The sequence below is a fragment of the Salmo salar genome, chromosome ssa27, assembly GCF_905237065.1.
Source record: "Salmo salar chromosome ssa27, Ssal_v3.1, whole genome shotgun sequence".
NCBI classification, from domain to species: Eukaryota; Metazoa; Chordata; class Actinopteri; order Salmoniformes; family Salmonidae; genus Salmo; species Salmo salar.
Window position 1 is genome coordinate 18833913 of NC_059468.1, and position 13878 is coordinate 18847790.

Below are 13878 nucleotides of genomic sequence, written 5' to 3' on the forward strand. Positions count from 1 at the left end.
TGAGGCTAGGAAACACTGTCACCACCGATAAATCTGCGATAATTGAGAATTTCAATAAGCATTTTTCTACAGCTGGCCATGCTTTCCACCTGTCTACCCCAGCCAACAGCTCTGCACCCCCCCCCACAGCAACTTCCCAAACCTCGCCCACTTCTCCTTCACCCAAATCCAGATAGCGGATGTTCTGAAAGAGCTGCAAAATCTGGACCCCTACAAATCAGCTGGGCAAGACAATCTGGACCCTCCCTAAAATGATCTGCCGCACTTGTTGCAACCCCTATTACTAGCCTGTTCAACCTCTCATATAGTCTGAGATCCCTAAAGATTGGAAAGCTGCCGCGGTCATCCCCCTCTTCAAATGGGGGAGACACTCGAGCCAAACTGTTACAGACCAACCTACCCTATCCTACCCTGCCTTTCTAAAGTCTTCGAAAGCCAAGTTAACCTGTTTGGGATAGGGGTCAGTATTTTCACGGCCGGATAAAAAAAACGTACACGATTTAATCTGGTTACTACTCTTGCCCAGAAACTAGAATATGCATATAATTAGTAGATTTGGATATAAAACACTCTAAAGTTCTAAAACTGTTTGAATGGTGTCTGTGAGTATAACAGAACTCATATGGCAGGCCAAAAGCTGAGAAGATTCCATATAGGAAGTGCCCTGTCTGACAATTTGTCGTCCTTCTGTAGCATCTCTATTGAAAATACAGCATCTGTGCTGTAACGTGACATTTTCTAAGGCTTCCATTGGCTCTCAGAAGGCGCCAGAAAGTGTAATGGGGTGTCTGCAGTCTCTGGGCAAAGTACAGCAGCTCTGTTTGTGAGTGGTCAGGCTGGGAACAGTGAATGAATACAACGTCGCCCGGTTGGAATATTATCGCTATTTTACGAGAAAAATAGCATAAAAATTGATTTTAAACAGCGTTTGACATGCTTCTAAGTACAGTAATGGAATATTTAGAATTTTTTTTGTCACGAAATGCGCTCGCGCGTCACCCTTCGGATTGTGACCAGAACGCACGAACAAAACGGAGCTATTTGAATATAACTATGGATTATTTGGAACCAAAACAACATTTGTTGTTGAAGTAGAAGTCCTGGGAGTGCATTCTGACGAAGAACAGCAAAGGTAATCCAATTTTTCTTATAGTAAATCTGAGTTTGGTGAGGGACAAACTTGGTGGGTGTCAAATTAGCTAGCCATGATGGCCGGGCTATGTACTCAGAATATTGCAAAATGTGCTTTCACCGAAAAGCTATTTTAAAATCTGACATAAAGGAGTTCTGTATCTAAAATTCTTAAAATAATTGTTATGTTTTGTGTGAACATTTATCATGAGTAATTTAGTAAATTCACCGGAAGTTTGCGGTGGGTATGCTAGTTCTGAACATCACATGCTAATGTAAAAAGCTGGTTTTTGATAGAAATATGAACTTGATTGAACAAAACATGCATGTATTTTATAACATAATGTCCTAGGAGTGTCATCTGATGAAGATCAAAGGTTAGTGCTGCAATTAGCTGTGGTTTTGGTTTTTGTGACATATATGCTTGCTTTGAAAATGGCTGTGTGATTATTTTTGGCAGGGTACTCTCCTGACAATCTAATGTTTTGCTTTCACTGTAAAGCCTTTTTGAAAACGGACAATGTGGTTAGATTATTAACGAGAGTCTTGTCTTTAAAATGGTGTAAAATAGTCATATGTTTGAGAAATTGAAGTTATAGCATTTTTGAGGTATTTGTATTTCGCGCCACACTCTACCATTAGATATTGGTGAGGAGTTCCGCTAGCGGAACGTTTGTCCCTAAAAGGTTAAACAGATCACCGACCATTTCAAATCCCACCGTAGCTTCTCCCCTATGCAATCTGGTTTCCGAGCTGGTCATGGGTGCACCTCAGCCACGCTCAAGGTCCTAAACAATATCATAACCGCCACCGATAAAAGAAGGTACTGTGCAGCCATCTTCATCAACCTGGCCAAGGCTTTCGACTCGGTCAATCACCGCATTCTTATTGGCTGACACAACAACCTTGGTTTCTCAAATGACTGCCTCACCTGGTTCAACAACTACTTCTCAGATAGAGTTCAGTGTGTCAAATCGGAGGGCCTGTTGTCCGGACTCTTTTCTCTGTATATATCAATGATGTCGCTCTTGCTGCAGGTGATTCTTTGATCCACCTCTACGCAGACAACACCATTCTGTATACTTCTGGCCCTTCTTTGGACACTGTGTTAACTAACCTCAAGATGAGCTTCAATGCCATACAATTCTCCTTCCGTTGCCTCCAACTGCTCTTAAATGGAAGTAAAACTAAATGCATGCTCTTCAACAGATCGCTGCCCGCACCTGCCCGCCCGACTAGCATCACCACTCTGGAGGGTTCTGACTTAGAATATGTGGATAACAACAAATACCTAGGTGTCTGGTTAGACTGTAAACTCTTCTTCCAGACTCACATTAAGCATCTCCAATCCTAAATTAAATATAGAATCGGCTTCCTATTTCGCAACAAAGCCTCCTTCACTTATGCTGCCAAACATATCCTCGTAAAACTGACTATCCTATCGATCCTTGACTTCGGTGACACTCTACTCAGCAAATTGGATGTCGTCTATCACAGTGCCATCCGTTTTGTCACCAAAGCCCCATATTCTACCCACCACTGCGACCTGTATGCTCTCGTTGGCTGGCCCTTGCTTCATATTCGTCACCAAACCCACTGGCTCCAGGTCATCTAAGTATTTCCTAGGTAAAGCCCTGCCTTCTCAGCTCACTGGTCACCATAGCAACACCCACCGGTAACACACGCTCCAGCAGGTATATTTCACTGGTCATCCCCAAAGCCAACACTTCCTTTGGCCACCTTTTCTTCCAGTTCTCTGCTGCCAATAACTAGAACAAATTGCAAAAATCATTGAAGCTGGAGACGTATATCTCCCTCTCTAACTTTAAGCATCAGCTGTCAGAGCAGCTTACCGATCATTGCACCTGTACACAGCCAATTACCTCATCCCCGTTTTTTTTTCTCCCTCCTTTGCACCACAGTATCTCTACTTGCACATCGTCTTCTGCACATCACTCCAGCACTAATGCTAAATTGTAATTATTTCACCACTATGGCCTATTTATTGCCTTACCTCCCTAATCTTACTACATTTGCACAACACTTTATATAGATTTTTCTATTGTGTTATTGACTGTACGTTTGCTTATTCCATGTGTAACTCTGTTTGTGCAGCACTGCTTTGCTTTATCGTGGCCAGGTCGCAGTTGTAAATGATAACTTGTTCTCGACTGGCCTTACTGGTTAAATAAAGGTGAAATAAAAAATGTAAAAAAGTGGTGCGAGACGGGGCCAAGATTCAGGACGGGAAGATGGGGGTGCTGGCGCCAGTTTCACCTCAATTCCACAGAACAGGTTGAGAGAGACAGAAAGAGACAGAGAAGCCAGTCAATGCCAGCAAAAACAAAACATATTCAAACCAGAGCATTGAGTTCAGTTGTTTTGGCTGTAGCCTCTAGCCCAGGGGTTCTCAAACTTTTTTGCCTACGACCCCATTTTGTTATCTGAAAATTCTCACAACCCCAATCATGAAAAAATATATATATTTAATTAACAGACAATGTTTACTTTATTGTTTGGGGCTATGGTGGTTAATTGAAAACATTGTAGCAGTATTTCTGATTGCCTTCTCAACTCACCATCACATGGTGGTGTAAAGTACTTTTACTTTTAGTTCACTACATTACTAAGGAAAATATACTGTACTCCATACATTTCCCCAGACACCCAAAAGTACTCGTTACGTTTCAAAAGCTTAGCAGGACAGGAAAATGGTCCAATTCACACACTTATCAACAGAATATTCCTGGTCATCCCTACTGCCTCTGATCTGGCGGACTCAGTAAACACAAATTCTTCCTTGGTAAATGATGTCTGAGTGTTGGAGTGTGCCTCTGGCTATCCGTCAGCAGCTGTTCGATTTCACTTAACGGCATGTCAACTGAGCCAGGCTCACAGTCAAACAGATTGGGAAGTAGGTCCCAAAGTGCACTTCCAAGCGTTGGAGGTGATTAGTCATCACTCGTGTGGGATACTTACAGATGCTGTTTTCTGTTAGAAACATGCACAGTCGAGGGAAGGGGGCATGGTTGGCTTTTGAAATACTCTCACCAATAATAAGTATTTCCTCTGAAACCACTGATTCAGTCACTCATCTGTAAAATGTTTTTGTATTTCCCCTGTATGCTTGCGTTCAGTTTTCTAAATATGTCTGTTACATAGACAAGGAGACATTTTCTTTTCATTAGACAGAAAGTCAACAAAGTCAGTTTTATTTTTACATCTCTCTCTCAGTCCTAGGACCATGCCTCAGGACTACCTAGCCTGATGGCTGTCCCCAGTCCACCTGGCCGTGCTACTGCTCCAGAATCAACTGTTCTGCCTGCGGCTATGGAACCCTGACCTGTTCACCGGACGTGCTACCTGTCCCAGACCTGCTGTTTTCAACTCTCTAGAGACAGCAGGAGCGGTAGAGGTACTCTGAATGATCAGCTATGAAAAGCCAACTGACATTTACTCCTGAGGTGCTGACCTGTTGCATGTTCTGTTATAATCTCTACCCGGCATAGCCAGAAGAGGACTGGCCACCCCTCACAGCCTGGTTCCTCTCTAGGTTTCTTCCTAGGTTCTGGCCTTTCTAGGGAGTTTTTCCTAGCCACCATGCTTCTACACCTGCATTGCTTGCCGTTTGGGGTTTTAAGCTGGGTTTCTGTACACTTTGAGATATCAGCTGATGTAAGAAGGGCTTTATAAATACATTTCATCATTGTCATGCGCTGATTCCATATGTCCAGATATACTGAACCAAAATATAAAATGCAACATTCAACTATTTCAAAGATTTACTGAAATCAGGAAATCAGTAAACTGAAATATATAAATTTCGGGCCTAATCTATGGATTTCACATGACTGGGAATACAGATATACACCTGTTGGTCACAGATACCTTAAAAAAAAGGGCATCAGAATCTCGTCATGTTATTTCTGCGCATTCAAATTGTCATAGATAAAATGTAATTGTGTTCATTGTACGTAGCTTATGCCTGCCCATACCATAACCCCACTGCCACTCTGTTCGCAACATTGACCTCAGCAAACCGCTCGCACACACACCACCATACAAGCGGTCTGCGGTTGTGAGGCTGGTTGGACGTAGTGCCAAATTCTCTAAAACGAAGTTGGAGGCGGCTTATGGTAGAGAAATGAACATTCAATTCTCTGGCAATAGCTCTGGTGGACATTCCTCCAGTCAGCATGCCAATTGGTGCACCTGTGTAATGATCATGCTGTTTAATCAGCTTCTTGATATGCCACACCTCTCAGGTGGATGGATTATCTTGGCAAAGGAGAAACGCTCTAACAGGGACGTAAACAAATTGGTGCACAAAATGTGAGAGAAATAAGCTTTTTGTGCGTATGAAAAATGTATTTTATTTCAGCTCATGAAACATGCGACCAATACTTTACTTGTTGCATTTATATTTTTGTTGAGTGTACCTTTGCGAACAGGCATGCGCACAGTGGATGTAGTTTACAATCAAAGTTAACTGCTGCAGTATATCTGAGTTATGTGCTCAGCTCTTTTGCAACCAGTTGCTGTCAGTGGCAAAGGGAAGCACATTCACGGCCTGCCCGCCATAGATGAAGACCCATCTGTGCAAAAGCCAACCATTCGATCCCATATGGAATCTGTTTTTCGTCAATATAGCCATGCAGCACACTTAACATCTCCTGTGCAGTTTCATGCTCGGAATCATGAGACAGAGAATATGTCCTCGTGAATATTATCCCCCAACACGTATAGCAAACAAAAATGCAATGCATGGGCTAGTGGTCGACTGATTATGATTTTTCAACGCCAATACCAATTATTGGAGGACCAAAAAAGCCGATACCGATTAATATATGACAATTACAACAATACTGAATGAAAAATGAACATTTATTTTAACTTAATATAATACATAAATAAAATCAATTAAGCCTCAAATAAATAATGAAACGTTAAATTTGGTTTAAATAATGCAAAAACACAGTGTTGGAGAAGAAAGTAAAAGTGCAATATGTGCCATGTAAAAAAGCTACCGTTTAAGTTCCTTGCTCAGAACATGAACATATGCAAGCTGGTGGTTCCTTTAGACATGAGTCTGCAATATTCCCAGTTAAGAAGTTTTAGGTTGTAGTTATTATAGGACCATTTCTCTCTATACCATTTGTGTTTCATATACCTTTGACTATTGGATGTTCTTATAGGCACTTTAATATTGCCAGCCTAATCTCGGGAGTTGAATAGCTTGAAGTCATAAACAGCGCTGTGCTTCAAGCATTGCTAAGAGCTGCTGTTTGAATGAATGCTTACGAGCCTGCTGCTGCCTACCACTGCTCAGTCAGACTGCTCTATCAAATCATATACTTAATTATAATAAACACAGAAATACGAGCCATTAATATGATCAAATCCGGAAACTATCATTTCGAAAACAAAACGTTTATTCTTTCAGTGAAATATGGAACCGTTTCGTATTGTATCAAACGGGTGGCAACCCTAAGTCTAAATACTACTGTTACATTGCAAAACCTTCAATGTTATATCATAATTATGTAAAATTCTGGCAAATGAATTACGGTCTTTGTTAGGAATGAATGGCCTTTCAACAGTTCGCAACGAGCCAGGTGGCCCAAACTGCTGCATATACCCTGCCTCTGCTTGCACTGAACGCAAGAGAAGTGACAATTTCCCTAGTTAATATTGCCTGCTAACATGAATTTATTTTAACTACATATGCAGGTTTAAAAAATATATACTTGTGTATTGATTTTAAGAAATGCATTGATGTTTATGGTTAGTGACATTATTGCAATGATTGTGCTTTTTTCACGAATGCACTTGTTAAAATCACCCGTTTGGCGAAATTGAAGGAGGCTGCAATTCGATGATCAATTAACAGACACCGCATTGATTATATGCAACGTGGAACAAGCTAGTTAACCTAATAATATCATCAACCATGTGTAGTCAACTAGTGATTATGTGAAGATTGATTGTTTTAAGATAAGTTTAATGCTAGCTAGCAACTTACCTTGGCTCCTTGCAGCCACAATGTCCTTTTGATGCTGTACTCGCTTAACAGGTGGTCAGCATGCCACGCAGTCTCCTCGTGGATTGCAATGTAATTGGCCATAATTGGCCGATTACAGAATGTTATGAAACCTTGAAAAATCGGCCATGCTGATTAAATCGGCCGACCTCAAGCATGGGCATCTCGGCCTTCACAGCTAACGCCCATTTGAAGAGCATAAGCTGGGGAGTTTGAGTCGTTCAGGCAGAGTTTCCTCTTGACTGCTAGCAATACCATAAATTCATAATTTAGCAGTGATATCTGACAACGGTATTGATGTGAGTTTCTGTGCCTCTGCCTTCCCACATATTGTTTTCACCATATCAATTGCGGCCAGTAATATCAAAGACTCTGCAATAGTGTGTGGTTTCATAGTGTAGTGGCCTAGCTATTCACTGTGGGAATGATTCAAGTGCGGCCTTTTCCCATGATCTAAGCACTCTCTGGTTGAATTTTATATTTTAATAATTTTCATATAGATTTAAGGTTAATCACATTACAATGATTGAGATACAAAAACCATAAGATAATACATATATTTTGTGTGTGTGATATATATACACACACACACACACACACACACACACACACACACACACACACACACACTCAAAAGTTTGGGCACACCTACTCATTCCGGGATTTTTATTTGTACTATTTTTGTCAACACTTCTTAAGGTTAGTCTAGGGTAAATGTATCAGCAGCAGAGCTCAGAACATATTTCATTTGGGTACAGACAGTTCCATACTTTATCATGGTCACCAGATCTGGCCATACCAACTGAACACCAGCAATCGCCATGCCAAGTCACCATAACTATTAGCTTAGCTACACTGTATTCTACATGAAATTATTTGGGATTAAGTCTAAGCCTTAGTTTACGTTGCTGTGAATGATACACCTCATTCAAATGAGTGCTCCTTTTTATGTCCCTTTAAATTCAGAACAATGTCGTCAGGTGCAGGTATTTCTATGAGAAGTCTTTGTCGGTTCGGTTCAGTTCTATGAGTCTGGTGTGATCCCCGGTTGACCGCAGAGAGGTCTTAACCTGAACTGTTTGGCAGTGCAGCGATGCAGGGACAGGGAGTGGTGGTGGGCAGTGAATCTTCCCTCAGTCAAACACACTGGCCTCACAGCTGCTCCTCACACTATATCCTGGACAGACTAAACAGGTGCTGGGAGGGGAGGAATAGGGGGTTGTCTGTCTCTTGGTGTGTGTAGCAAGGCAAGCATGTTAAAATAAAACGTGACAACGTGAGAAGAGAAGGCAGGTATCCGAGTACAGCAGAGATGTAGAATAAAGGTGACGCCACAGAGTCAGACAATCCTGGACTGACTGTAGCCCCCGCTACACAGAGACCGATAGGCGTAGCGGGGGGGGCTATCAGCACACACACACACACTTCTTGTTTGAACAGATATCTGTGACAATATTGGCAAGGTGAATGCACCCATTGTTTCCCGGCTTTAAAATCCACCTGCTGCCATGACTGTGTTAACATGACAAGCCGAGAGAAGCAGTGAGAGCTGCTAGAGTAGCCTAATGCTTGGTTTGCTCTTCCGCAACCAGCAGTAATACTGAAGGGTCCACACGGTAAATGACCCATACCAATGCCATGACACGAGTCAACAGCTTCTGACACCTACATGGAGTAACATAGCCATAAAGTTGGAATGACATTCTATTCCTAGGAGCGTAGCACTGTGGTGGTATACCATGCACACATGCAGTGGACGTATGCACAGGAGAGTACTGTACTTAAGAAATACATACACTACCGTTCAAAAGTTTAATTAATTAAATAGTACCCGCAAAACAGTCTCAACGTCAACAGTGAAGAGGCGACTCCGGGATGCTGGCCTTCTAGGCAGAGATCCTCTGTCCAGTGTCTGTTCTTTTGCCCATCTAAATCTTTTATTTTTATTGGCCAGTCTGAGAAATTGCTTTTTCTTTGCAACTCTGCCTAGAAGGCCAAAATCGCCACTTTACTGTTGACGTTGAGACTGGTGTTTTGCGGGTACTATTTAATGAAGCTGCCAGTTGAAAACTTGTGAGGCGTCTGTTTCTCAAACTAGACACTAATTGCACAACTCGTGCATTCCTTTCTATTTTGGTTAGAGCCAGTTTGAACTGTTCTGTGAAGGGAGTAGTACTCAGCATTGTATGAGATCTTCCGTTTCTTGCCAATTTCTCGCATGGAATAGCCTTCATTTATCAGAACAAGAATAGACTGACGAGAAGAAAGTTGAGCCTGTAATCGAACCCACAAATGCTGATGCTCCAGATACTCAACTAGTCTAAAGAAGGACAGTTTTATTGCTTCCTTTATCAGGAGAACAGTTTTCAGCTGTGCAACATAATTGCAAAAGGGTTTTCTAAAAATCAATTAACCTTTTAAATGATAAACTTGGATTAGCTAGCACAACGTGCCATTGGAACACAGGAGTGATGGTTGCTGATAATGGGCCTCTGTACGCCTACGTAGATATTCCATTAAAAATCAGCTGTTTCCAGCTACAATAGTGATTTACAACATTAACAATGTCTACAGTGTATTTCTGATCAATTTGATGTTATTTTAAAATGGACAAAAAAAGTGCTTTTCTTTCAAAAACAAGGACATTTCTAAGTGACCCCAAACTTTTGAACGGTTATATATATATATATATATATATATATATATATATATATATATATGTACTGCACTGTATGAGTCACCATCTGCTACAAGTTTATTGTATGCAATAACTTCATGACATAACATTGCCAACTCAGTTTAAAGTATGCAATACCTGCTAGGCCTACACTACTTTAACATTCCCCAACGGGCTCCAATATAAAAACCCAGATGTATTTTTTTATTTAACCTTATTTAACTAGGCAAGTCAGTTAAGAACAAATTCATATTTACAATGACGGCCTGCCCCGGCCAAGCTCTAACCCGGACGACACTGGACCCGGACGACACAGTCTTTCTCCATTCTGATTGAACAGTATAAAAACAATTCACCAAAACAAATTTCAGCACTTTTATCATTTCTGCATTTCCTGCACTCAATTGCAGTGGTGATAAAGGTACACAAATTGTCATACTTGAGTAAAAATAAAGCTATGTTAATAGAAAATTACTCAAGTAAAAGTGAAAGTCAGCCAGTAAAATACTACTTGAGTAAAGTATTTGGTTTTAAATATACTTATGTAAATGTAATTGATAAAAGATACTTAAGTATCAAAACTAAAAGTATAAATAATTTCTAATTCGTTATATGAAGCAAACCAGATGGCACCATTTTCTTGTTTTTTTATTTACAGATAGCCAGGGGCACACTCCAACACTCAGACATCATTTATCAAGGAAGCATGTGTGTTTAGTGAGTCCTCCAGATCAGAGGCAGTAGATGACCATGGATGTTCTCTTGACAAGTGCGTGAATTGACCCTTTTCCTGTCTTGCTAAGCATTCAAAATGTAACGAGTACTTTTAGGTGTCAGGGAAAATGTATGGAGTAAAAAGTACAGTATTTGTTTAAAGAATGTAGTGAAGTAAAAGTTGTCAAAAATACCATACAGATAAAAGAAAGAGAACTTAAGTAGTACTTGAAAGTATTTTTACACCACTGCTCAATTGAGAGTTTCCACACTGCCATGTAGGGCTGCACGATATGGGAAAATAATTTAGGACTTATTTTTAACCAAATGTTGCAATTGCGATTTGACTTGTGAATTAGAGCAAAACTGTTGGAATCATGGAAATAGAATGACTATTGTAATTCTATAGTTAGAACATAATAGTGGACACTTTGAATACAGTGTTGTTTGAGATGACAACAAATTAAAATGCCAGGGAGGAGATATTGTGATAGGGAAGGAACTAAAGTGTTGATAGGTGTTTCCTAGGGGACCCTATAAGCTTTGGCTACATTGCATGTTCTCTTAGCTACTTCATGTAGCTAACATATTCTTGCTTCGCATAATCCTCTTTGATTTAGAAGATACTGTTGCACAAACAACATGCTGATTTAGGTCTACACCATCACTGGTATTATCAGGCTGTATTAGCTAGCTACGTTTGCTCTTACTCAGTACACTTATTAGTTAGCTTGTTATTAGCATTAGCGGCTAACAATCAGCGACTCAAGATTTCGGGAAACTTGCTAAGAAAAGACAAACTAGCTGTTTGCTGATGTAAGAAACACAAACTAATAGTGTCATAATATAAATCCACCAGTGTTCTATAAAGAAGCCAAGTGAAACAGCATTGTCGTCATCAACATTGTTGCATGTGGGCTCCCAAGTGGCGCAGTGGTCTAAGACACTGCATCTCAATGCAAGAGCACATCTGGGACCTGTTGGATCGGAGGGTGAGGACTAATCCCTCCAGAAATGTCTGGGAACTTGTAGGTGCCTTGGTGTAAGAGTAGGGTAACATCTCACAGCAAGAACTGGCAAATTTGGTGCAGTGCATGAGAAGATGCACTGCAGTGCTTAATGCAGCTGCTGGCCACACCAGATACTGACTGTTACTTTAGAATTTGACCCCCCCTTTGTTCAGGGACACATTATTCCATTTCTGTTAGTCACATGTTTGTGGAACTTGTTCAGTTTATGTCTCAGTTGTTGAATCTTGTTATGTTCATTCAAATATTTACACGTTAAGATTGCTGAAAATAAACGCAGTTGACAGTGAGAGGACGTTCAATTTCTTTGAGTTTACATTGTCATATCGCCCAACCCTAATGCAGACTGAACACAAGTGTCTCGTGGTTCAGGAACATCAAATGCGCTCCTTGAGTGACAAGGGGCGTGGCTAGGTCTGTGTGGAAAGTGGCACGGAGAGAAAGATCAGAGAGAGATGACTCAAGTAGCAAACTATAAATATTGACATTACACATGGCGTATCACATTTAACAAACCAAACATTCAAATACCGGCATAGAAGGTAAAGTAAAAACCCAACCCGGTCCCTGCATCAATACCGGTATATCATAAAATACAGTATACCGCCCAGCCCTACATCACACAGCAAACACTGACTGGCCAGACCATGTCATGCAGTTCACATTTTTACTAAGCAAATAAACCTATGGGGGGCTAAATTTGTTGGTTTACAAACTCACAATACAAGCACAATAAACTTGAGCACAAGAAGAAGCGGGATAATAAGGAGATCACTTTATTGTCCACAGAAATTAGCATGCTGCTTCATCCCAACGACTCTAAGACAATCTCGGATGAGCCACCAACCCACCATAAGTCTGCACGGTACAGAGATCCAGACAATTGGGCCTAAATCCAACTGTAATGTTTTCTTCTCACTGACTACAACTCACAATCCAAGCCTAATAAATTAGACTGGAGCTCAGCTATACGGAGCCACCTCCCCATCAAGCAGGGACTGGAGATCGCTCTCAACATACAGTTTACAGAGGCCCTTTCACAGTCACAGCAGCAAAAACAGGTTTCTGTGTTTGTCTCTGTGTATTAGAGAGGAACAATGGTGGCTTTTGGCTAGGCAAACTGTACAACACCATAAGAAGAGATGGAATCCTGACACACACACTCACGATGGCAGCTGGTGCCTTGCACTCCCAGCTCCACTGTTTTTAATAAAAGGTTCCATGTTTCATCATAAAAAAAAGGGGTGAGGGAGAGATGGAGAGTGAGGGAAAAAAGAGGAGTTTAGACAGCAGAGTGGTCGGTGTAGTTTAGACAGCAGAGTGGTCGGTGTAGTTTAGACAGCAGAGTGGTCGGTGAGGTTTGTGTATTACACAATCACCACATTCCAGCATCCATTCCCTCACACCGGTCTGTGCCTGCACTTCTCTGCCTCCGTTCTTTCTCTGTTTCCAACACAAAAACACCTGCACCACATTTCCTCCATATCCGTCTACCCTCTCGGTTCCATGTTAACACAAACACTTCTCTACAAAACATTCCACAAAAAAACTCCTCTTCCAAAGACACCAATACAAAAGCAGGTCCTTAGGTCCTGTTAGGTCCTCTGTTCTCCCAATACAACACAAACAAATAGCACTATCCTGAGTAGGCTACTTCACAAACTCCTCTTCCAAAAGCAAATACAAAAGCTCATGTCCTCAGGTTCTGTACATGCTCCTGTCCTGTCCTTAGACTCACCGGTGCTGTGTTGAGCAGGTTGCGGTTGGTGTTGCTGGGGCACTGTCTCAGCGTTGCTTGCATTCTGTCCCATGCTACCCCACGCCCCTGTCCCACCAACCCGTACCTCTCCTGGGGTCCACGGCAGGGAGGGATACAGACACACTGAGGAAAAATAGATCCCCAGCTACGATCCTCGCCAACAAACCCAACCGCCTTAACACTCCTGTAACCCAAGACACTCCTACTTCCTCGGCTCACATCGTTCTCTACCTCTTTTTCTCTCTCTCTTTCTAGTCCTGCCCTGCCCTTCCGTCTATTGCTCTGTGTGTTTTGGTATTGCTCTCTCTCGCTCTCTCTCTCTCTCTCACACACACACACACACACACACACACACACACATTTGAAGCTAGCCCCTCCTCCCTTCCTTCCTGTCTGTCTAGCTGACTTCATAAATAAAGTATGCCAGTTATAAGGCAGCAGCATACCAGCAGACTCAGATGCCGGTCATTCCTCACTGCAGATCTTTCAGGGGCAAGGTTTACAGGAGGTGAGAGAGTGAGCGTGGTAG

General features: G+C 41.6%; 1 protein-coding gene across 1 annotated transcript in view; it reads right to left on the reverse strand.

Moving 5' to 3' along the window:
• LOC106588626 (phosphatase and actin regulator 4A) overlaps positions 1-13658 on the reverse strand; it is a 33983-nt gene extending 20325 nt beyond the window's left edge. The window contains 1 exon segment of the mRNA XM_045709210.1: positions 13329-13658. Coding sequence (XP_045565166.1) covers positions 13329-13401 — 73 coding nt within the window. The 5' untranslated portion in view covers positions 13402-13658.
• Positions 13659-13878: the final 220 nt, after the last annotated feature.